The following is a 26,801-nucleotide window of genomic DNA, read 5'->3' on the forward strand; positions in this document are numbered from 1 at the left end:
AAGATCCCCGGTGGATCCGTTTTCTCTCACTGAAAGTTATCTATTTATTGAAGTGAAATAAAGAGCAATGAAGGAATAAGGGAGCCCTTTTGCCAGGAGAATAAATAGAAAATAAAAACAGCAAATGCTGGAAATCTCAGCTGTTCAGGCAGCATTTGCCAGGAGAATAAACTCGCCTCTGATTGTTCCTCTATAGCAAGTTTAAACATAAAGTTCGTGGCCAGGATTGAACCAGGGACCTGTCACATGTAAAGAAAACGTGATAACCGCTGTACTACAGAAACCTCTGGCACAGCAGACCCAACAAAGGGGAGCTGACCAGTGAGTTCCCTCTGTGCTGATCGGGAATGTGTTAGCTCACCTTAAACAACTTCTGTCCCACACTGAAAGTTCTCAATCCTTCTCCTCCGCTGCCCTTTACAGAAATGTCACGGATCACCCAGCCACCGTGTTCATTTCCACATTCTCACAGTGGGGCCACCTTATTCTGAATACTCCTTGCATTGAGGCACAGAGCCTTCAGGCTCGTCGTTCTCACACACTTTGACCCTTTAGAATTTTGCTGTAATGTGGCCCTTTTTGCTTTTTGCCTTAGGTTTCTCTGCCCTCCACTTTTACTTTTCTTCTTTCTATCTTTTGCTTCTGCCCCCATTCTACTTCCCTCTGTCTCCCTGCATAGGTTCCCATCCCCCTGCCATATTAGTTTAACTCCTCCCCAACAGCACTAGCAAACACTCCCCCTAGGAGATTGGTTCCGGTCCTGCCCAGGTGCAAACCGTCCGGTTTGTACAGGTCCCACCTCACCCAGAACCGGTTCCAATGTCCCAGGAATTTGAATCCCTCCCATTTGCACCACTCCTGAAGCCACGTATTCATCTGAGCTATCCTGCGATTCCTATTCCAACTAGTATGTGTCACTGGTAGCAATCCTGAGATTGCTACATTTGAGGTCCTACTTTTTAATTTAGCTCCTAGCTCCATAAATTCATCTTGTAGGACCTCATCACATTTTTTACCTACATCGTTGGTACCTATATGCACAACGACAACTGGCTGTTCACCCTCCCTTTTCAGAATGCCCTGCACCCGCTCCGAGACATATCAATGACTTGGACTTGATTGTAGGGGGTATGATTAAGAGGTTTGCAGATGATACTAAAATCGGTTGTGATGTTGATAATGAAGCAGAAAGCTGTAGACTTCAGGAAGATATCAATGAACTGGTCAGGTGGGCAGTACAGTGGCAAATTGATTTCAATCTGAAGAAGTGTGAGATAATGCATTTGGGGTGGGCTAACAAGGCAAGGGAATACACATTAATGGTAGGACACTGAGAAGTGTAGAGGAACAAATGGACCTTGGAGTGCATGTCCATGGATCCCTGAAGGTAGCAGGCCAGGTAGATAAAATGGTTAAGAAGGCAAGAGCAGGCAGATTATGCTTGAACTGTATAAAACACTAGTGAGGCCACAGCTAAAGGACTTCGTGCAGTTCTGGTCACCACATTACAGGAAAGATGTGATTGTAAATCCCCTCTGTAGCTTCTCTAGTGCAAAGATGTTGCCTGGACTGGAAAATTTTAGCTATGAGGAAAGAGTGGATTGGCTGGGGTTGTTTTCTTTGGAACAGAGAAAGCTGAGGGGAGACCTTATTCAACTGTATAAAATTATGAGGGGCCTAGATAGAGTGATTAGGATGGACCTATTTCCCTTAGCAGAGGGGTCAACAACCAGGGGACATAGATTTAAAGTAATTGGTAGAAGGTTTTGAAGGGATTTGAGGGGGAGTTTCTTCACCCAGAGGGTGGTGAGGGTCTGGAACTCACTGTCTGAAAGGATGGTAGAGGCAGAAACACTCAACACATTTAAAAATTACTTGGATGTGCACTTGAAGTGCTGTAACCTACAGGACTACGGACCAAGAGCTGGAAAGTGGGATTAGGCTGAATAGCTCTTTGTGGGCCGGCGCGGACACAAAGAGCCCAAATGGCCTCCTTCCATGTTGTAAATTTCTATGATTCTGACCTACATTGGTTCCTGGTCTGTCAATGCCTCAATTTAAAAATTCTCATCATTGTTTTTAAATCCCTCCACGGCCTTGCCCCCTCCCTATCTCTGTAATGTCCTCCAGCCCTACAACTCTCCGAGATCTCTGCGCTCCTCCAACTCTGGCCTCGTGCAAAACCAGCAAAGTTGTTCTCATTACAGCCTCTTCTGTGAGCTCCTCTACCAATGATATAATGGACAATTCACCAGGACCAGCAAGACTGTTGTAATATTGAGCTTAACAGTAAGATTCTTCCATGATTTTAAGATCCAGAATTAAATATTGCATCTATTGTATAAATGGCTTCTGCTATTTTTGTTACAATCAATCAAGGAAATGTTATACATTTTCTACACAAAAAATATGATATTTGGTGCATATTTTACATAAATTTTTCTTTTTATAAAAAAGTGTCTTTTCAGTTTGAAGAGCATACCGCTTTATTTCCGATCATTGTCAGGCAGCCCCCAATGCTACGTTTACATGATCCTGGACCAGGTAAATTTGAGTTACAAATCAAAGATTTGATCAGTACATTTCACAAAAATGTGTTTCTTCAACTAACTTAGATTTTTATTTTCATTATTCCAGATAGTAACATCAATTCCTTGGTTACCATAACAACAAAGACATTCTTAAGATATCATAAGCTACGAATCTTGATAGATAGCATTCGGAGATTTTACCCAAACATGACAATAATCATTGCAGACAACAGTGACATTACCGAAAAAGTTGAAGGACCCCACATCGAGCAATACATAATGCCATTCGCAAAAGTACAGTAAAGAATTCAGTATTCAATTTATGTACTATACAGACTCTAAACCAGAATTATATTTCAAAGCACAATTAGTTGAATTGGATTCATATGGTACCATTAGTTTTGGCTCAGTGGGTAGCACACTTGTCTCCAAGTCAGAAGGTTGCAGGTTCAAGTTCCATTCCAGGGTCTTGAGCACAATAAAATCTAGGCTGACAATCCAGTACAGTGCTGAGGGAGTGCTGCACTGTTGGAGGTGCTGTCTTTCAGATGAGATGTTAAACCAAGATGCTGTCTGCTTTCTCAGGTAGACATAAAAGATTCCATGGCACTATTTCAAAGAAGAGCATGGGAGTTATCTCTGGTGTCCTGACCAATATTTATCCCTCAATCAATATAAAAAAAAAGTTCACCTGGTCATTATTATATTGCTGTTTGTAGGAGCTTGCTTGGGCACAAATTGGCTGCTGCGTTTCCCACATTACAACAGTGACTACACTCCAAAAGTACTTCATTAGCTGTAAAGTGCTTTGAAACATCCGGTGGTTGTGAAAGGCATTATATAAATCCAAATCTTTCTTTTTTTTCTTTCTCGCTCTCTTTCTATTACAGCTCTCTAGCCTTTGTAACCCACTTACTCAATTTCAATGTTGACCATTCCAATGTAGACTGAGAATATTGCATAAACACCGAGTTAAGTCTATTCTCAAAAGCATACAGACTTATAAAATATCATAGAATTCTGCAGTACAGAAGGAAGCTATTTGGTCAACAACCCTGTGCCAGCTCTTGGGTGTCAGCCTTCTCTCAGTGGGTAGCACACTCGCCTCCAAGTCAGAAGGATTGTGGGGTTGAAGCCCACTCCAGAGACTTGAACACAAAACAAATCTAGGCTAAGACTTCAGTACAGTACTGAGGTCGTATTGCACTGTTGGCGGTGCTGTGTTTTGGATGAGATGTTAAATCAAGACCCCATCTGTCCTCTCAGATGAGCAGAAAATATTTCACAGCAATATTTGAAGAAGAGCAGCAGAGTTCTCCCAGCGTCTGTATATTATGATATCTGAAGCAGATCATTTGGTCATTTATCTCATTGCAGCCTGTGGGACTTGGCTGGGTGCAAATTGGCTGCAGTGTTTCACTATATTGCAATAGTGACTATACTTCAAAATTACTTCAATGGCTGAGATCGTAACAGTACTGTCAAAAATGTTCTGTTATAATTACTGCCAAACAAACTCTCTGGCACTGAAAATTTAATTTTACAAGTGTGGAATCTAATTCTTTCAGAAGTGAATTGGTGTTGGAGATTTAAAATAATAAAAATTAAAGTAATTTATTAAATTTTTTCTGTCTGTCTCTTGGATATATTTCCCTTAATCCCATCTGTCTTTTCCTATCTTTAGTTCGCATTCTGTACATGATTTAAACTTAATTTATACTTCCTGGTTCATAATTCCTGGTTTAGACTCTGCGTAGCTCAGTGCAGATTCTTCAATCTGATTGGTCGAAGAGCATCACTGCTTCTTGTCTTCTGACAGATGCCACAAATCCCCTGTAGAGGGCACCATGCCTCATCAGGTGGCAGATTTGAGCAAGTCTTCACTCAAAATCCCACAAAAACTTTGTGAGATGTACGGCGAGCGCCATTACTTTACTGCTGACCGCAAAATCCAGGTTTATGTAATTTTAGAAAAATATGTCTGCCTGGTTTCGATAGAGTCCATATTCTTGCTGGCATTAAGGTTAAATGTGCCTTTTCTCTATTATTTATTGTCTCCTTACTGTAGAAGCACCTTTAGGTGAGTTGCAGTCTTGCTACTATTCTTGTTCTCTGTTAACTCATAAGTCAAGTTTCCCTTCCAGTCCACATTTTGGACAGCATCCTTTAGAAGTAAAGATTGAGAGATGTACAAGCCTTTTAGTTGAATCAAAGCAACGGGAGGGAACGAGGGAGGAGGAAAACCCTAGAAAACAGAGTAATCTTTCTGCTATTGCTCTCATGTGACTTTAAATAAACATGATCATTGGTGTAGCATTATTGAGACCAAACCCATTTCAAAGAAACCAAATTGTCCACACTTACTGATCTTGAACAACTTGGAATTTTTTTCTTCTCAGGGATGGTTTGCTGGAAGAAACTTGGCAGCTTCTCAGGTCACAACTAAATACATGCTTTGGGTGGATGAAGATTTTTTATTCACAAAAGAAACAAAATTGGAAAAGTTGGTAGATGTATTGGAAAACACAAACTTGGATGTGGTAAGTATGGAACTGGAAGGAATTGGAGATGTTTGTTTCCGATATTTCAATCTGATAAATATTTCCGTTTGATACATTCCCAAAATGAATCTTCATTTGTATACAAGATATAGCTATTGATTTTGTGTTCATTTTTTGGAGCAGCAAAAAATGATTTGCACCTATTAACTTATTCCTAGAATAAATGCGTGAAAATGTTTTTATAGTGTAGGTCTGTATTGCTTGATGCTCAATCAATCCAAAATTGGATTATGATTAATTCAATGGTACTGACATATAGTAGAATATGGTATTTGCTGAAGCTTTCACTCACCTTGACCTGTGTGAGACACTCGATCCAAGTCCACAGTCATCATCATAGGCAGTCCCTCGAATTGAGAATGACTTGCTTCCATGCCAAAAAGGGATGAGTTCACAGGTGTTTCAATAAAGGACCTAATATTCCAGGTCCTGAACTACATCTTGAGGGGTGGAAGATGCCTGTGTGTGGATTTTATTTTAACGTGTGGTGGCCGTTTCACACCAGCCACCACACGGGCTTGACAGAGCTAGGTCTTGGTCCAGTGGCAGGGATTAACCAAGTCCACGGTACGACACTGTTAGCTGTGAAGTACTCGGCTATCTCTTGCTAGAGCTTCCTGCCACCCTGCTGGACCATGACACCCCACTTTCTCTCCACTGGCACTACCAATGCCTTGCGAGCCGCACCCGAGAACCTTCTGTCTCATTCTCTGTTTTGCTGCTGAGCCATGTCTTTAAACTCGAGTGGTAATGAGGTGCTGCTGCATCAAATCACCTTCTCAAGTAGTGGAGAGAGACGAGGCCAAACATTACTGGCTATTAGACTGCACCCGATATTGGCACTAAGCCAACCAGAAGCACAATTAGCACTGAGATCAGCACTCCAATCATGTCAATGAGCAGGCAGCACGAGAGGGCATGCTCCCTGCACCAAACAGCACTGGCCCATAACACCATCCATTTTCAGGCCATATCCAATTTCGAGGCTATACTGTTTGTCATTATCTGCAATAAAGGAAGGAAGATAGGAAGAAAGGATGGAAAGCAAGAATATTCTTATCTGTATTTTATCTGTAGAAGTGGTACAAATAAAATCATTCGTAACAAAATAGATGAGTTGATGGCACAAAAGATACAAATGGATATGATCTGATAGCCATTACAGAGACGTGGTTGCAAGGTGACCAGGACTGGGAACAAAATATTCAGGGGTATTTGACAATTTGGAAGGACAGGCAGAAAGGAAAAGAGGAGGGGTAGCACTGTTAATAAAGGATGGGATCAGTGTGTTCGTGAGAAACGATATTGGCTCAGAGGATCAAGATGTAGAATCAGTTTGGGTGGAGATAAGGAATAATAAAGGGAAAAAGTCACTGGTGGGAATAGTCTATAGGCCCCCTAACAGTAGCTACACTGCTGGATGAAATATAAATCAAGAAATAATGGCGGCTTGTAATAAAGGAACGGCAATAATCATGGATGATTTTAACCTTCATATTGATTGGACAAAGCAAATTGGCCAGGGTAGCCTTGAGGAGGAGTTCATAGAACGTTTCCGGGATAGTTTCTTTGAACAGTACGTTGCGGAATCAACCAGGGAGCAAGCTATCTTAGATCTAGTACTTTGTAACGAGGCAGGATTAATGAATGATCTTGGAGTAAAAGATCCTCCAGGAATGAGTGACCATAACATGGTTGAATTTCAAATTCAGTTGGAGGGTGAGAAAGTTGGTTCTCAAACCAGGGTCCGAAGCTTAAATAAAGGCGACTACAAAGGTATGAGGGCAGAGTTGGCTAAAGTGGACTGGAAAAATAGACTAAAGAATGGGACGGTTGATGAGCAGTGGCAGACATTTAAGGAGATATTTCATAACTAGTAACAAAAATATATCCCAATGAGAAGGAAAGACTGCAAGAGAAGGGATAACCATCCATGGCTCACTAAGGAAATAAGGGAGGGTGTCAAATTGAAAACAAAGGTATACAATGTGGCCAATACTAGTGGGAGGCCAGAGGATTGGGAAATTTTTTTAAGCCAGCAGAGAACGACTAAAAAAATAATTAAGAGAGGGAAGATAGATTATGAAATTAAACTAGCACGAATATCAAAAACAGATAGTAAGAGTTTCTACAGGTACATAAAAAGGAAAAGAGTGGCGAAAGTAAATGTTGGTCCCCTGGAGGCTGAGACTGCGGAATTAATAATGGAGAACAGGGAAATGGCAGAGACGTTGAACAAATATTTTGTATCGGTCTTCACGGTAGAAGACACTAAAAACATCCCAATAGTGGATAATCAAGGGGCTATAGGTAGGGAGGAACTTAATATAATCACTATCACTAATGAAGTAGTACTAGGTAAGATAATGGGACTAAAGGCGGATAAATCCCCCGGACCTGATGGCTTACATCATAGAATCTTACAAGAAGTGGCTGCAGAGGTAGTGAATGCATTGGTTATAATCTACCAAAATTCCCTGGATTCTGGGGCGGTCCCAGCAGATTGGAAAACCGCAAATGTAACGTCCCTATTTAAAAAAGGAGGCAGACAAAAAGCAGGAAACTATAAACCAATTAGCTTAACATCTGTCATTGGGAAAATGCTGGAGTCCATTATTAAGGAAGCAGTAGCGGGACATTTGGAAAAGCATAATTCAATCAAGCAGAGTCAGCATGGTTTTATGAAAGGGAAATCATGTTTGACAAATATGCTAGAGTTCTTTGAGGATGTAATGAGTAGGGTGGATAAGTGGGAACCAGTGGATGTGATGTATTTGAATTTCCAGAAGGCATTCAATAAGGTGCCACATAAGAGGTTACTGCACAAGATAAAAGTTCACGGTATTGGGGGTAATATGGATAGAGGATTGGCTAACTAACAGAAAACAGAGTCGGGATAAATGGGTCATTTTCCAGTTGGCAAACATTGACTAGTGGGGTGCCGCAGGGATCGGTGCTGGGTCCTCAACGAAGGGACCGAGTGCCAAGTTTGCTGATGATACAAAGATGGGTGGGAGAGCAAATTGTGCGGAGGACACAAAAAATCTGCAAAGGGATATAGACAGACTAAGTGAGTGGGCAAAAGTTTGGCAGATGGGAGTATAATGTCGAAAAATAGGAGGTTATCCACTTTGGCAGAAATAATAGAAAAGCAAATTATAATTTAAATGGAGAAAAATTGCAAAGTGCTGCAGTACAGAGAGACCTGGGGGTCCTTGTGCATGAAACACAAAAAGTTAGTATGCAGGTACAGCAAGTAATCAGGAAGGCAAATGGAATGTTGGCCTTTATTGCAAGGTGTATAGAGTTTAAAAGCAGAGAAGTCCAGCTACAACTGTAAAGGGTATTGGTGAGGCCACACCTGGAGTACTGCGTGTAGTGTTGGTCTCCATATTTAAGGAAGGATATACTAGCATTGGAGGCTTTTGAGAGAAGGTTCACTAGGTTGATTCTGGAGATGAGGGGGTTGACTTTTGTGGGTAGGTTGAGTAGGTTAGGCCTATACACATTGGAGTTCAGAAGACAGAGAGGTGATCTTATTGAAACTTATAAGATAGTGAGGGGGTTCGACAAGGTGGATGCAGAGAGGATATTTTCACACATAGGGGAAACTAAAACTAGGGGACGTATTTTTAGAATAAGGGGCTGCCCATTTAAAACTGAGATGAGGAAAAATTTCTTCTCTCAGAGGGTTGTAAATCTTTGGAATTCTCTGCCCCAGTGAGCTGTGGAAGCTGGGTCATTGAATATATTTAAGGCAGAAATTTTTGAGCGAAAAATGAGTAAAGGGTTATGGGGAGCGAGCAGGGAAGTGGAGCTGAATCCATGATCAGATCAGCCATGATCTTATTGAATGGCAGAGCAGGCTTGAGAGGCCAAATGGCCTACTCCTGCTCTACTCCTGCTCCTATTTCTTATGTTCTTATAATAGCAAAATCAGAGGTAGTGTAATATTTCTCAAATAATAAGAAATATAATTTTCCATAGGTTGGTGCCTCTGTGGATGGTAATCGATTTCAGTTTAAGATGTGGTATGAAGAAGGAAATGTTGATGATGGAGACTGCTTGTTTTCCAAGTCTGGTTCGTTTCATCCACTGGATGGGTTTCCAAACTGCGTGGTAACCAGCGGTGCGGTGAACTTTTTTCTGGCCAGGACAGAAAAGATACTTAGTGTTGGATTTGATCCTCGATTGGCAAGAGTGGCTCACTCAGGTAAATGAACCATTCAATCGTGCTGTCTCTCTGTTGATGGTGATAATCAGATTTGTTTGTCTTCTTGCCTTGATAACTATCTCAGGAAAGCAAGCTGTACCATGAACATGATTCCAGGTAGTCTACTCGTTCTAATATTAGACTTGTTTTAACAAATATTTTGAAAACTGTTAATCTGAATATTGTAACTTAATGCTACTTTCTGTTATCTTAATTAATAATTCAGTTAGTTCAGGAATCTTTACAACTATTAATGTTTATCATATTTTACCATAGCATTAATGTCTGCATCTAACCTATTGATTAGCATTGTGGATGGTTTCACATTCAGCTGAAACATTCAGATCATAAAGTTTATAAAGCACTGGTTAGGCCTCAGTTAGAGTATTGCGTCTAATTCTGAGCACCACATTTTAGGAGGGATGTCAATGCCATGGACAGAATGCAGAGGTGATTTACGAGAATGGTACCAGGGATGAGGATCCTTAGAGAAGCTGGGGTTGTTCTCCTTAGGGCAGAAAAAGGTTAACGGGAGATTTAATATAAGTGCTCACTATCATGAAGGATTTCATAGCGTGAAAAGGAAAGGAAGGACTTGCATTTTTAGTGCACCTTTCCTGACCACCGGATGTCTCAATCCAATGAAGTACTTTTGGAGTGTAGTCACTGTTGTAATGTGGGAAATGCGACAGCCAACTTGCGCACAGTAAACTCCCACGAACAGCAATGTGATAATGACAAGATAATCTGTTTTTGTTATATTGATTGAGCGATAAATATTGGCCAGGACAACAGGGATAACTCTCCTGCTCTTCTTCGAAATAGTGCCATGGGATCTGTAAGGGGTTCTCAGGGAGTGTTGTTGTGCCTTGGGGGTCTCTCTCTGAGCTTCTGCCCTCACAGCTTATGCCTGGCCTGTGAGGTACCCTGAGTGCTGCAAGAACACCCCTGGAGAGACTGTGTCCACAGCTTATGAAGGGGGTTTTGAGACTCGTGCGTCCCCACAGCTTATGCCTAGCCTGTGAGGTACCTGTGAGTGTCAAACACTCCTAACCCCTTCTTCCCTAGCCTGTGACACACAGTTGAGCATTTTCGATGCGCTCCTAGCTTCCCTTACACTGTTCTGACATAAGACTCATGATCAGGAGATGCAATACAATAGAACTGAGACAAGGTGATTCCAAGAGGAACTTTAGGCTTCCAATTTATTTGACAAGGTGTATCTCAACAAACCAATACACCAACAAAACAATCCCCCTAAATCCCACTAAACGGACACAACGAAAATCTTTACACAAGTTTAGCAGTACAATGCCCAACCTCCCATCTTTCCTGGCCTAACAGAGTTGGGAGTTCCGGGGACCAGAGGTTATACTCACTACTGTGCCTTCTGCAAGTCTGGTGATTCGTTTCTTCTATCCTCGGTGTCTTCGGACACTGGTTTTCCTTCAGTGTCGAGAGACTTGCTGGTTGTTGGATCACGAGGGCATGGAACCACCCACACTACGTCATAAACCCCTTTTTATAGCCAGATTATCCAGTCTGCCTCGCCTGCTGAGATCGATTCTTCCCATTGGTGGGCTTTGTGATTTTGAAAAATGCAGCAGTTTTAGATTATTGCGGGGTTTTTTCCACTGATGTTAACCTACTCAAGGTTTGAATGGGTGTTGATTGTGTTGGCCTCCTGTAGCCATTGTGTAGTCCCTTGGGTTGTTTTGGGTTCCCTGGTTTCTAAAGGTCTGCATAGTTTTCCTTCAATTCAGTTTTTCTAACCTACTCAAGGTTTGAGTAGGTGTTAATTGGGTTGGCCTCCTGTAGCCATTGTGTAGGTCCTTGGTTTATTGGTTCCCTAGTTTTCTGAAAATCTGCATAATTTCCTTCCATAGTGTAAACATGGGGAAGACAATAGTCCGATAATGGCTGTGAATCAGTCTCACAGTTTTCGAGCAAGTGCTCTCCCATTGGCTTGAAAGCCCCATGCTTCGGGCTGACTCTGTCTCATCATTGGCCCTCCGGTGTCCTCCCCCGTCCAATCACAAGATCAAACTGTATCGGTTTCAATTCACAGCACAGACTGATCCCACAGCCCTTTTCCTTCTGGGTAAAATGAGGGGGTTTTCATCCTCCCCTACAGATCTTTTATATCCATCTGAGAGGGAAGACAGGGCCTCAAATTAATGTCTCATCCAAAAGAGTGCTCCAACTGTGCAGCACTCCCTTAGTAGTGCACTGGAGTGTCAGCCTAGATTTATGTTCTCAAGTTCCTGGAGTGGGATTTGAACCTATAACCTTCTGACTCAGAGGCACATGTGCTACCCACTGAGCCACAGCTGACACTTGTGGTGGTTCTTACGCATGTAGGCAAAAAGCATCAGATATATTTCAGTGCAGATAAAAGTTCGGCAAAGTATATTGGAACAGGAAATATAGTGGGACTGTGTGGGTATGGAGGGCCATAAATGCTCATGAAATTATGCATTGCAATAATGGCCTGGAAATCTCGGCCTCCCCGGGTCCGTATTGAGTGTCTACGGACCCGGGAAGGCAGCGCAAAAGCCGGTTTTCAGCGCACAATGCACATGCGCTGAAAACCGGCTTTTCCAATCTGTCGAGCTGGAGCTTGACAGATCCAACGCATATCGGGAGCGAGGACATTTGCAAGGGCAAGATTGGGGTACTTACCCAGATCTTGCACAGCAAATGTCCTGAAAACTCTTGCGCCTGATAAAAGCAGGCACATAGACTACTTTTACAGGCGTAAGAGATTTAAAACAAACAAAAATATAATTAAATTACATTTTAAAAAACATTTTATTGTTAAAAACCCTGCCCCCTAAGGTAAATTTATTTTTAACCTTAATTACAAAAGTTTTTTTTAAAAATCTGAAAAATATATTGCAGGAGAGGCATTTATTAACTTTAATTGCAAATAATTTGAATTATGTGAGGTGTGTTTTTTATTATGGTGTTTAGTGTATTTGTTTTTTTTTCTCATTAATAGCAATGAGAACTTGTAGATACGGAGTTCTCATTGCTATTACTGAGAAAGCTGTGGAATACTGTACCTGATTGGTTGCACCGTCTGCGTTGGAATCTCGAGGACAGGAGCACGCTTCGCAGCGCAGGAAGAGAAGGCCTCCCTAACGGAATCCCACACTCCTTCGGGATCACCAGGAACTTCCGTGGAAATTTTTCAGGTCGGAGGCATCTGCCCGCAGGAAGCATTCTTCCTGCATCTAACCTGTCCAGTCCCATCAGAATTTTATATGTTTCTATGAGATCCCCTGTCATCCTTCTCAACTCCAGTGAATACAGGCCCAGTCGATCCAGTCTCTCCTCATATGTCAGTCCAGCCATCCCGGGAATCCGTCTCGTGAACCTTCGCTGCACTCCCTCAATAGCAAGAACATCTTTCCTCAGATTAGGAGACCAAAACTGAACACAATATTCCAGGTGAGGCCTCACCAAGGCCATGTACAACTGCAGTCAGACCTCCCTGCTCCTATACTTAAAACCCCTAGCTATGAAGGCCAACGTACCATTTGCCTTATTCACCGCCTGCTGTACCTGCATGCCAACTTTCAAACGATTGATGTAACATGACACCTAGGTCTCTTGCACCTCCCCTTTTCCTAATCTGCCGCCATTCAGATAATATTCTGTCTTCGTGTTTTTGCCCCCAAAGTGGATAACCTCACATTTATCCATATTATACTGCATCTGCCATGCATTTGCCCACTCACCTAACCTGTCCAAGTCACCCTGCAGCCTCTTAGCATCCTCCTCACTGCTCATACTGCCACCCAGCTTAGTGTCATCTGCAAACTTGGAGATATTACACTCAATTCCTTCATCCAAATCATTGATGTATATTGTAAAGAGCTGTGGTCCCAGCACTGAGCCCTGCGGCACTCCACTAGTCACTGCCTGCCATTCTGAAAAGCACCCGTTTATCCCGACTCTCTGCTTCCTGTCTGCCAACCAGTTCTCTATTCACGTCAGTACATTACACCCAATACCATGTGCTTTAATTTTGCACACCAATCTCTTGTGTGGGACCTTGTCAAAAGCCTTTTGAAAGTCCAAATACACCACATCCACTGGTTCTCCCTTGTCCACTCTACTAGTTACATCCTCAACAAATTCCAGAAGATTTGTCAAGCATGAGTTCCCTTTCATAAATCCATGTTGACTTGGATCGATCCTGTCACTGCTTTCCAAATGCGCTGTTATTTCATCTTTAATAATTGATTCCAACATTTTCCCCACTACTGATGTCAGGCTAACCGGTCTATAATTACCCGTTTTCTCACTTCCTCCTTTTTTAAAAAGTGGTGTTACATTAGCTACCCTCCAGTCCATAGGAACTGATCCAGTCGCTAGACTGTTGGAAAATGATCACCAATGCATCCACTATTTCTAGGGCCATTTCTTCAAGTACTCTTGAATGCAGACTATCAGACCCCGGGGATTTATCAGTCTTCAATCCCATCAATTTCTCCAACACAATTTCCCACCTAATAGGGATATCCTTCAGTTCCTCCTTCTCACTCGACGCTCGGTCCCCTAGTACTTCCAGAAGGTTATTTCTGTCTTCCTTCGTGAAGACAGAACCAAAGTATTTGTTCAACTGTTCTGCCATTTCTTTGTTCCCCATTATAAATTCACCTGAATCTGACTGCAAGGGACCTATGTTTGTCTTCAATAATCTTTTTCTCTTCACATATCTATAGAAGCTTTTGCAGTCAGTTTTTTATGTTCCCGGCAAGCTTCCTCTCATACTCGATTTTCCCCATCCTAATTAAACCCTTTGTCCTCCTCTGCTCATTTCTAAATTTCTCCCAGTCCTCAGGTTTGCTGCTTTTTCTGGCCAATTTATATGCCTCTTCCTTGGATTTAACACTATCCTTAATTTCCCTTGTTGAGCCACCTTTCCCGTTTTATTTTTACTCCAGACAGGGATGTACAATTGTTGAAGTTCATCCATGTGATCTTTAAATGTTTGCCATTGCCTATCCACCGTCAACCCTTTAAGTATCATTTGCTAGTCTATTCTAGCCAATTCACATCTCATACCATCGAAGTTACCTTTTCTTTTCAGGACCCTAGTCTCTGAATTAACTGTGTCACTCTCCATCTTAATAAAGAATTCTACCCTATTATGGTCACTCTTCCCCAAGAGGCCTTGCACAACAAGATTGCTAATTAGTCCTTTCTCATTACACATCACCCAGTCTAGGATGGCCAGCCCTCTAGTTGGTTCCTCGACATATTAGTCCAGAAAACCATCCCTAATACACTCCAGGAAATCCTCCTCAATCGTATTGCGAGCAGTTTGGTTAGTCCAATCTATATGTAGATTAAAGTCGCCCATGATAACTGCTGTACCTTTATTGCACGCATCCCTAATTTCTTGTTTGATGCTGTCCCCAACCTCACTACTACTGTTTGGTGGTCTGTACACAACTCCCATTAGCGTTTTTTGCCCTTTGGTATTCCACAGCTCCACCCAAACAAACTCCACATCATCCAAGCTAATGTCCTTCCTTACTATTGCGTTAATTTCCTCTTTAACCAGCAATGCCAGCCCACGTCCTTTTCCTTTCTGTCTATCCTTCCTGAATGTTGAATACCCCCGGATGTTGAATTCCCAGCCTTGGTTACTCTGGAGCCATGTTTCCATGATGCCAATTATATCATATTCATTAATTGCTGCCTGTGCAGTTAATTCATCCACCTTATTACGAATACTCCTCGCATTGAGGCACAGAGCTTTCAGGCTTGTCTTTTGAACAGACTTTGCCCTTTTAGAATTTTGCTGCAATGTGGCCCTTTTTAATTTTTGCCTTGGGTTTCTCTGCCCTCCACTTTTACTTTTCTTCTTTCTATCTTTTGCTTCTGCCCCTATTTTACTTCCCTCTGTCTCCCTGCAGAGATTCCTATTCCCCTGCCATATTATTTTAACCCTTCCCCAACAGCACTAGGAAACACTCCCCCAAGGACATTGGTTCCAGTCCTGCCCAGGGGCAGACCGTCCGGTTCGTACTGGTCTCACCTCCCTCAGAACCGGTTCCAATGTCCCAGGAATTTGAATCCCTCTCTTCTACACCACTCTTCAAGCCACGTATTCATCTGAGCTATCCTGCGATTCCTACTCTGACTAGTACATGGCACTGGTAGCAATCCTGAGATTACTACCTTTGAGGTCATACTTTTTAATTTAACTCCTAGCTCCCTAAACTCGTCTTGTAGAATCTATATCGTTGACACCTATATGCACCACGACAACTGGCTGTTCACCCTCCCCCTTCAAAATGTCCTGCACCCGCTCCGAGACATCCTTGACCGTTGCACCAGGGAGGCAACATACCATCCTCAGTCTCGATTGCAGCCACAGAAACGTCTATCTATTCCCCTTACAATAGAATTCCCTACCCCTATAGCTCTCCCGCTCTTTTTCCTGCCCTCCTGTGCAGCACAGCCACCCACGGTGCCATGAACTTGGCTACTGCTGCACTCCCCTGATGAGTCATTCCGCTCAACAGTACCCAAAGTGGTGTATCTGTTTTGCAGGGGGATGACCGCAGGGGACCCCTGCTCTACCTTCCTTCCACTGCTCTTCCTGTTGGTCACCCATCCCCTATCTGGCTGTGTACCCTTCACCTGCAATGGCATGCAAGTTCGGAAAGCCACAATAAAGAGCTGAAATGCTGGTCAGTTAATTAGGATCTGTCGTGAGATTTGTTGCATTTCAGTAGGGAAAATGTTTGTTTGCAGACATAGGTGGAGCCGAACAAAACAAGGATTTTCTGTGCCAACTTGCGGTTATTTGGGAAATTAATCTCACTTGAGGAGGCATAAAACTGGTCCAGTTTTTCTGAATTGTATTTTTCCTTGAAGCTGGAATCACACTGGAGATCAATGAACTCAAGTTGTAATTTTTGCGGGGCTTCCTCATGGTCAAATAACAGTGGACATGATTCCAGCTCCAGTGTCTTTTCTATCATCTCAAAGTCAAAGAAACAATGAGAAAATTTTCCATGCAAGGCACTCAAAATTTTGCTGTCCATCTCTGTCTGCTCTGGCAACACTTTCAAGTATTTCAGTGTTGGAAATTGGATGAACTCTTTGCTTTTCATTTGTTTTGAAAACAAGACTAACTTGACCTTGAAAGCACAAACACATTCTTGCCTTGCAGTTTGACGTTAAATCCATTTACATGTGTAAGATATCCACACCAAAAGCGAGGTTGCTCACCCAGTTGGAATTCCTTAATTCAGAGAAATCATTTTCTTACCCTGCATCTCCAGAAAAGTGCAAATTTCATCTCTAAGCTACTACAATCGCTGGAATATCTTTCCTAGGCTAAGCCAGCGGACATTTGTCTGATAAATTAAGTCCTGGTGTTCAGCGTCAGTGTCTCCATGAAGGGAAATGAATTGCTAATGATTAAGACCTCTCACTCTTATGTAGTTCACTACTTACACTATTGTGCAAACAAGACGATCGATGTCCAGGATATTTTTGCAGACGGCCTCCTGATGTATAATACAATGCAGGAAAATTACCTTTTTCTCAGGGTCTTCTTCTTTTACTTTGTCCTTAATTCTTCTTAAAAGTCCCACGTTTTTCCCAGTTAAATTTAGCGGTCCATCTATGGTCACGTTTTCCAGTTTACTCCAGGGGAGCTTCAAACATGCAATGCAGCCAGACACCTTCTCGTACAAATCCCATCCCTTTGCTGTGCCTTTCATTGATTCCATTAATAAAAATTCCTCTGTGATTTCAAATTTGTTATTAATTCCACTGATAAAAATCAAGAGCTGTGCTGTGTCCTTGATGTCAGTGCGGTCATTGGGAGCTAATGAAAACAACATGAAGCACTTTGTTTTTTTGTTCAACTCAGAAGCCAAGTGTTCATCAATCACTTCGACACAGCGAGTAATAGTTCTTCATAACAAACGAATGTTCCCAAATTTTGGGGGGTATTTGGGGGACAGCATGCCAGCAACATCGACCATGCATTCTTTCAAAAACTCCCCTTCAGCAAAAGGCTGATTTTGACAAGCGATTTTAAATGCCAGAACATAACTTGTCTTTGTAGTGGCTTCCTGAACTGTAGTTTGTCACACAAAAATGTTTTGCTAAGCTTTTAAGTTAGTAGAGTTTTTTGCAGCTTTTCGTGTTCTTTCCTCAGTTGCTAAGTTGCTTCCATAATTAGGATGTTTTGTTGAAAAATGACAATTCAAATTGTACTCCTTGTACACCATGATGCTCTCCTGACAAATCAGGCATACAGCCTTCGAGTCCACGTTTGCGAAGAAATATTTTGTCGTCCATTATTTGTTAAAAACCCGACACTCACTATCCACTTTTTTTTTTGCAGCACTCATTTTTGAAAGGGAAAAGAAAACCTAACTGCCCAATTTTTTTTCAAATTGCTGTCTTTCAAAAATAACATTTACTCACATTTGTCAATTATTGCCTTCCATTTTCAGTGTTTAAAGATCGGGTGATCAGTGCAGATGTAATGCAAGGTTGTTTATGTAATATAGAATTTTTTGCAACTTACTATTTCATTGGATTAATTTCTAGAGGATTGTATATACCTAAAGACGCGATGCGTCTTTCTTCGGTAAAACTAATGAGTCGTCAAGATGAGTAGCCAAGACTCGGTGGAGGAAGAGCATCCAATGTGTACGTGTAGCAACGCCCCCACAAACCAGTGATGAGCGGCGGATTTGGCAAGTTTTTGAAAAGCGCAGTCAGAGCAGGAGAGAGCCACGGAAGGATGTTAGGCCAGCTCCGAGACAGAAACCGGAAGTAGATCTGCATCAGGCAGTCTCGGCACCTTAATATTTTTAATTGCCGGGTTCAGGGTAGCAGCCGACTCCTAGACTGCAGTAACCTTGAGCGAGCTCTCCTCTGGGGGAGCCCGCTCGCAAGATTGGACCGACTGCACAGCTCAGGCGTGGGTGGGCCGGATAGAATGAACTGGCGGGCCGTATTTTGCCCACCACTACTTTAGGGGCAACACAATTACAATTATAGGGGGCGCCAAAACAAAACAAAACAAAAAGTAGCAAAATACCAAAAAATAAATCAAAGTAATCAAACTAGGCGTTATGGTGGTGGCCATTTGCAAACGCAGAAATATTTTTAGGCTGATTAATGATCTTTCGCTGAAAGTGACAGTAAATGTGAAACTATCAACAATAATGCTCATCAAATGAAAGGATACATTGCCAGGTTATTGGAATACGAGTCAAAGCCTGTTATTCTAACCATGTACTGGTTGGACAATATTTGGAATACCTTCTGCGATGTTTTGGCATTTTCAAAAGAACATATATTCATTGGAGGTGGTTAAGACAAAAGTAATAAAGGTGACACCAGGAGTTGGTTCTTTAAGTTGTGAGAAGATGTTCACAAGTGTGAATTTGCTTTCATTCCAGGAAAAAAGTTTGAGGCCTGCCGTGATTCAGGTTTATGAAGTACAGAAAGGCATAGATGTTGCAGATGTAAGCAGACAATGAGTTGGATGTTATTCTGCTTTACCACCCGTAACTGGGTGGGGTAGTGGCAGCAAATGAAGGGAAATTGGGTGTGCAAACATCTCCACTCCACCACAATTCATTTGCCTCCCTCCCATCCCACAGGGATCTCTGCCTCACAACCCTTGCCCACCTCACTGCATTTAAATGAAGGCAAGGGGTAAGGCCAAGGAACCTCGCTGAGTTTCCGGCTTCTACTGCAGTTGACCCAGGGATCAACAGAAGAGGGCTAATGGTAGCCCTGGGGCAGTGGTGGGTAGCCCTCTATTGCCACTATTTGAGGGAGAGGCCTTAGTAATGGGAAGCTGGGTGGGAATGGAGCAACCGTAGGCCAATAATTCAACTCAGCCTTGTTTTAACCCCTCCTACTCACCATCCTGATAGGGAAAGATACTCCACCCATTCTTCATGGCCTTTATCTGCTCCTGGAGTTTCTTTTAAATTAAGAAAGACATTTTCAGGGTGTTTTTGCCCTTTAATTGTGCTTCCCCCTCATTTAAGGGCTATAGCAAGGCCGACTCTTTGCTCTCTCACAGCACCGCCCCATCAGTCTACTCTCAATCATCAGCAAAGTGATGGAAGGTGACGTCAACAGTGCTATACTCACCAATAACTTGCTCACCGCTGCCCAGTTTTGGTTCCGCCAGGACCACTCAGCTCCAGACCTTATTACAGCCTTGGTCCAAACATGGTGAGAGTGACTGACCTTGACATCAATGCAGCATTTGACCAAGTGTGGCATCAAGGAGCCCTAGTAAAACTGAAGTCAATGGAATCAAGGCAAAAACTTTCCACTGGCTGGAGTCACAGCTAACACAAAGGAAGATGGTTGTGGTGATTGGAGTTCAATCATCACAGCCCCAGGACATTGCTGCAGGAGTTCCTCAGTCCTAGGCTCAACCATCTTCAGTTGCTTCATCAATGACCTTCCCTCCATCATAAGGTCAGAAGTGGGATGTTCACTGATGACTGCACAGTGTTCAATGCCATTCGCAACTCCTCAAATAATGGAGCAGTCCATGTCCATATACAGCAAGACCTGGACGACATTCAGGCTTGGGCTGATAAGTGGCAAGTAACATTCGCGCCACATAAGTGCCAGGCAATGACTATCTCCAACAAGTGAGAGTCTAACCACCACCCGATGACATTCAACAGCATTACCATCGCCAAATCCCCCACCATTAACATCCTGGGGGTCACCATTGACCAGAAACTTAACTGGACCAGTCACATAAATACTGTGGCAACAAGAGCAGGTCAGATGCTGGGTATTCTGTGCCGTGTCTCACCTCCTGACTCCTCAAAGCCTTTCCACCACAAGTCAGAAGTGTGATGGAATACTCTCCACTTGCCTGGATGAGTGCATCTCCAACAATACTAAAGAAGCTCGACAGCATCCAGGACAAAGCATCCCGCTTGATTTTCACCCCATCTACCACCTTAAACATTCACTCCCTCCATCACCGGCACCCCCTGGCTGCAGTGTGTACTATCTACAAGATGCACTGCAGCAACTCGCCAAACTTTGTCGGCAGCACCTCCCAAACCCGCGACCTCTACCATCTAGAAGGACAAGGGTAGCAGGCAAATGGGAACACCCCACCTCCATGTTTCCCTCCAAGGCACACACCAACTTGACTTGGAAATATATCGCCATTCCTTCCTCGTCGCTGGGTCAAAATTATGGAGCTCCCTCCCTAACAGCACTGTGGGAACACCTTCACCACATGGACTGCAGCAGTTCAAGAAGGTGGCTCACCACACCGTCTCAAGGGCAATTAGGGATGGGCAATAAATGCTGGCCTTGCCAGTGACGCCCACACCTCATGAACCAATTTAAAAAAATTATGTATTCAATATGAGAAACCAAATAGTACATGGGAGACAATGGCCTGAGTTTTAAGCCCCTCCCCCCGACGAGAATGGTGCGAAGGAGTGGTTAAAATGAGACATACCGGCCTGAGGTTGCTCCATTTCCAGCCGGCTTCGCCCCGATTGCCTCCAGATCCGTCCTCCCACTGTCTGCTGGGAATCTTCCCTGTGGGACCCCGGCTGCGACTTCCTGCTGCCACCAGCCGGACGGCGTGGTGCCAGGCGGAACTCTGGGAAGGTCTATTTAAATCAGGCCCGGCTGTTAAGATCAGTTGGTTCTCCATCTCGCCGCCAGCTCTGAGGCTCGCGCGTGCCCTTCCCGCCTCCACTTTTAACATCGGGCACCAGGACTCAGAATGCAGAAGGTCTTGTGGATCACAGCCAGCCAAAGCTGATGAACCCGACCCGATCATTTTGGGAGCACGGGGTAGTTTGAAACATTGCTTCCCCACAAGACATTTAATGGATGGAGTAGATTTCATGATAGTGTAGATTGTATATGGTGTGTGGAAGAAGTGGGCTTGACGGACTGAATGGCCTTTTTCATTCTGTGTTATTTTATTACGAAGTTTATTTTTTCTATAACAATAATGATTTCACCAACAATATTGAATTTGAATCATTCCTAGAGTTTTTCGTTGATGGTCTTGGCAGGCTGCTTGTGGGATCGTGTAATGATGTCACCGTTAGTCATCAAAAGAGGGATAGATCAAAAGACGATTCACTGAAAGCAGTTGAAAACAGATATGCAACATTTAGATGGAACAGTCAAGCTGGAGCGAATTACAAACTTGCTCTACATTATTTCAAAAACCACTTAAAATGTTATACCAAGATTTAATGGCTACGGTTGAACACAATCTCAGGTTCGCCATGTACACTGAAAGCACCAAGCTCTATCTCATCACCACCTCTCTCAATCCCTCCACTGCCTCTGTATTGTTGGACTGTTTATCTGACATCCAGTCCTGGATGAACTGAAATTTCCTTCAATTAAACATTGGGAAGACCAAAATAATTGTCTTTGGCCCCTGTCACAAACTCCATCCCTGGTCACCAATTCCATCCCCTCCCTAGCCACTGTCTCAGACTCAACCAAACTCTTTGTAACCTTGGTGTCATATTTCACCATTAGCTGAGCTGCCGACCACATATCCTTTCCATCAACAAGGTCGCCTACTTCCAACTCCACCCTGCCTCAGCCCATCCGCTGCTGAAACCGTCTTCCTTGCCTTTGTTACCTCCAGACTGGACTGTTCTAATGCTCTCTCTGCCAGCTTTCCATCTTCCACACTCCACAAAACTAAGCTTATCCAAAACTCTGCTGCCTGTATCCTAACTCGCATCAAATCCAGTTTACCGATCACCCCGTTGTTCGCTAACCTACATTGGTTCCCAGTCCAACAATGCCTCATTTTTTAAATTCCCATTCTTCTTTTCACATCTCTCCATGGCCTCACCTCTCCCTACCTCTGTAATATCCTCCAGCCCTTCAACCCACCCGGAACTTTGAGATCCTCCAACTCTGGCCTCGTGCGCATTCCCCACTTCCTTTGCTGCACACTGGCAGCCGTGCCTTCAGCTATCTAGGCCATAAGCTCTGAAATGCTCTCCCTACATCCTATTATTTTTATTTCCCCCTTTAAGACACTCCTTAAAAGCCAGCTCTTTGAACACGCTTTTTGTCACCTGTCCTAATGTCTCGTTCTTTGGCTCGGTAGCAATTTTTGTTTGATCACACACCTGTGAAGCACTTTGGAATGTTTTATTCTGCTCAGGACACTCTACAAATGCAAGTTGTTGAATTGTCTGCGCATTTGGTGAGTTGAATGTACTTAATGTTTTTGTAGATTTAAAATTACATGTGTTAATCATTTTAATCTTATATGTAATTATGAGCTCCTGCTAAATTTGAACTCAATTAATTTAGTTTTTGAACATTAAATTCTAAAATTAATAAACAATATCTTCAACATATTGACCCTGATATTCACTCAGAGATGCGTTGGGAGCGGGTGGGGGGTGGGGATGGGGTCCGATATCGCGCAGGACACCCAGAAGTAAATTCAGCGTCTCTACCATGGGTTTTTAAACTGAGACAGCATATTCAGATTTTACTTACTGGTTTGGCGCCTAATGCGCGGCAGCGGGTGTGATGACCCGCATGACACGATCTCAATGCCAGTATTTAAAGGGTCAATCTGAAGATGCAATTTGGAGGAGTTGGAGTTAGGAAGAAGAGAAGATGTTCAACAATAGATTTAAGACAGGCAAAGCATGTGACACATTTCAATGATGCCTCCCTTGATGTGCTGCTGGGGGCTGAGAGGATCTGCAGAGAGATACTCTTCACCTGAAATGGAAGGAGGAAACCAGCTGGTGAAACCAATAAGACGTGGCTGGAGATGGACCAGGAGGTGAGCAGCAGCAGCGTCGTGCCATGCTCATTGATTCAGTGCACGAAGTGCTTTAATGTCCTAACTAGGTCTGGAAAGGTTATTACAGTGGCACATTCACCTACATCCTCCTGTGCGCATCACTCCACAGCCTCACTCTGCCTTGTTAAGCCTATGCCATCACACAACTCTTCACACCCACTTACCTTGCACAACCACTCATTCTTTACTCTCTATGCACTTCCTCACATCCCCATCTATCCATCCACCAGTCCCACTCACTTTCAACCCTAAGCAATTTCTTGCTTCTTCCTGATGGTTACCCTCACCAAAAGCTTTGCACCCATTGGGTGAACATATGCCATTACAGACAGTCATAGGTCCATTCTTTCCGCCGGTGCAGGAGACAGATCACAGAAAACTAGGAAAAGGGAGAAAACCAGAGATGGTCCTCCACAAATCTGACAACTGGCGAGGAGGAAGCACTGGAGATCAGCGGCATCTTAGCATCCCTGGCCATTGGGGATGGGGAGAGGGGAATTTGGTGAAAAATCAAATACAATCCACACACATATCATGTGATACTCAGTCACCGACCTAAAACATTAACTCTGTTTCTCTCTGCACAAATACTGTCTGCCCTGCTGAGTATTTCCATTTACTGTTTATACCTCAGATTTCCAGCATGCACAGTATTTTACCTTTGTATTCGTGTTTAATTCACTGCACTTCTCTTCGAGGAATGCCCACTTGAAGAAGTTCTACTCAACTCTCTGACAGGATTTACATTTGTCTCTTTTGCCTTGCTCACCTTCATTGCTTTCTGCTTCCTTTCTTGTGTTTCTTTTTTTCTGTCTCTTCAGCAGCACCAACTCACTTTCTTTCAGAGTTGTCCTGGTCTGCGGTTCCATTTCAGCCTTCGCCTCATTCGGCACCTTAACACAAAAAAAATGTTCTTCCTTTCAGGTGTCAGGGACCGCAAGCGTCAACAGCTTTTAGATACCAACGCCCCTCTAGTCCTTTGCTTTCACTTTCCTCTAATGCCATCCCCCCATCCAATCTCACTTTTGCTGTGTTTTCACTATTCCCTCTATTCTTCTCTTCTCTGACCCCAAACAATCCGATCTCAGCAAAGGCTTCAGCTTCATCCTCTAGGGAGTGGTGTGGGGGTTAGGTTCACTTCTGACCTTCTTAGCGGTTCGAATCGCTCCCACTCCCTCGATTCTCGACTTTAGATTTATTTAGGGATGTGACAAAGTGCAGCAGACAACTGGTTTTGGTGCAAGAAATTTTGATTTTATTCAAGAACGAGAATTACAATATTAATGTATTGTCAAACCTTACAATCTCTAAAATAGGGAACACTTTAATACACACACAAGAAGAAATACAGCAGAAGAACACCTCCCACCTCCCAATCCCTATCTCTAGCTAAGTTAGACTCTAGGGCAGCAGGGATAATGCTCACCAATCCTTCCTTTGATAGTTGACGGTGGTCCGCGATTTCGGGATTTGCTGGGTTTTGTAGGTTCTGCTTGCCATACCCGGAATGTCGTAGAGGACTTCTTGCTGCGTTTCCTTCAGTTGGGTTGTGTCCGCTGATGCGGTAGGGCGCGCTTTGGATCTATGGGGTAAGTACCCACTTTCCTCTTGCAGAGGTAGGCTTTTGGGCTACTTTAGGTAAAATTTTACCTGTTTGCAGGTCAGGAACAGATTGTAGAGTGGAAAACTTTCGAATCGCTGCTTTTTCCCCGAGTTGGTTCTTGTCGAAATCTGTTGGTCGCGGGCTCAATATTACCAAGTTGGTTGTTGGTAATGGTTCGTTGATAGTTTCGTGAGGCTCTTGTTGCCGCGATGTGTCTGATGATGTCCGGGGTCACTGAAGACTGACTTTTCTGCCTTGACTGTGATGATCTGTGAATAACTTATTGACTGTAAAACAGGGCTTCAATTATACTTTGAGAGGTCCTTTAATCTGCGTGCCAAATCAAGCCCGGTTCTTTGTTTAATTTTGGCGGGCTCATTAATGGTAACTCGATTAAAAATGCGTCAATTGTTGAAATTATCCTTTGATTTCGAGTCGCAATTGTTAAAGTTAGTTTCTGGTTTCGAGTTGCCTGTCTGGGTCCGAGATTTCTATGCAGGCCGGAAAGGTGATTAGCATTATGCAAGTGTTGAATGGATCCTCTGCTTGGACTGAAACGGTACTTCCTTGAGTCGATTGTTGAAATGTTAATGTCTTCTAGGGGGTAGGTCTGAGGGTAAATAGTTCTCCAGACAATTTGATTAGCTCCAATATCCAAACTGGTTTTACAATGGTTGATCTCACCCCTGGTCTTGCAGCCTTTTTCCTCACAGACCCAACACATGCCTTTTAAAATCCCACACTTGGTTAAAACTCGTAGACTTCTTCCATATGCATTTTAGATCCCAAACCTTCTGTTTAATAGACCCAAATTGAATTTCCTTTAAAGTGAGTCCAAACACTGGTGGGTTTCCACGAATTTTGGAATCTTACAATCCCCTTAATGCATTTCGAGTTCAGCACGCTGCTGAGTTCTTCTTCTGTCGCCATCGCCACCGCACCTACTTCTTTGGCCAGGAAACTTCCCCCCGCGTGCCCCATCCCCACCCCCAGCCAGACAGAAAACCCTTTCTCCCAATGTCAGAATTCTCATTCCATCTGGACCCCTACTTCTGGCCTCTTACCCTCTCTAGATCTTTTCGTTGGGAAGTGCGCAAGTGACATCGACCATCTCAATTTCACTGCTCTCCTCACTTACTGTAACCGACCTCTCTCTGAACTTGCAGCATTATGTTCCCTCAGGTCCAACTCTGACATAGTCATTAAACCTGCTGACAAGGGTGGCACTGCTGTTGTTTGGTGAACAGACCTCTGCTGTGCAGAAGCTGAACGCCAACTCTCCCAACACCTCCTCCTACCTCCACGACCCCACCACCGAACATCCAGCCATCATTTCTCAGACCACCACTGAACTCATCTCCTCTGGACCTCTTCGCCCCATGGTCTCCAACCTCATAGTCTCCTAAGCCTGCACAGCCCACTTCTACCTCCTTCCCAAGCTGCACAACCAGCATTATCCTGGTAGAACTCTCATTTCAAACTGTTCTTGCCCCATGGAGCTTATTTCTTATCTCAACTCAATTTTTTCTCCCCTTGTCCAGTCTGATATGACCTACATCCATAACTCTTTCAAATCCCTCCGCTGCATTAACAGTGTCCAGTTTCCTGGAGCTAACCGACTCCGTTTCACCAAGGATGTCCAGTCCACATCCATCCTCCACCAGGATGGCCTGCAAGCCCTCTGCTCCTTCCTTCAACGGTGGCCCAATGAGTCCCCATCCACCACCAACACCCTCCTCCACCTGGCTGAACTTGTTCTCACATTGCGCAACTTCTTCTTTGATTCCAGTCATTTCCTCCAAATAAAAGATGTCGCTATTGAAGACCATAATGATCCTGCGATTCCTGCCTTTTTGTGAGATACATGGAACATTCTTTGTTCCCGTACTACTCAAGCCCCACCCTCACCTCATTGTCCAATAAATTGATGACTGTATTGGTGACGCGTTCTGCTCAACATTGCTTCAAACTTCGCTTGCCGATGCTGATCGCTTGCACAATCGCACATCTGGTTGTCATATGCCTT

The 26,801-nt window shown here is 43.5% G+C and overlaps 1 protein-coding gene across 1 annotated transcript; it reads left to right on the top strand.

The window, feature by feature from the left end:
- The first annotated feature begins 2,469 nt into the window (after window positions 1-2,469).
- On the top strand, window positions 2,470-21,575 carry LOC139251757 (beta-1,4 N-acetylgalactosaminyltransferase 2-like). The gene is made up of 5 exons (XM_070873296.1): window positions 2,470-2,544; window positions 2,638-2,825; window positions 4,931-5,071; window positions 9,080-9,305; window positions 21,364-21,575. Exons 1-5 carry the CDS (start codon window positions 2,517-2,519, stop codon window positions 21,573-21,575), a joined length of 795 nt encoding a protein of 264 aa, XP_070729397.1. The 5' UTR covers window positions 2,470-2,516.
- Window positions 21,576-26,801: the final 5,226 nt, after the last annotated feature.

Source organism: Pristiophorus japonicus, unplaced genomic scaffold (assembly GCF_044704955.1).
Source record: "Pristiophorus japonicus isolate sPriJap1 unplaced genomic scaffold, sPriJap1.hap1 HAP1_SCAFFOLD_442, whole genome shotgun sequence".
NCBI lineage: Eukaryota > Metazoa > Chordata > Chondrichthyes > Pristiophoridae > Pristiophorus > Pristiophorus japonicus.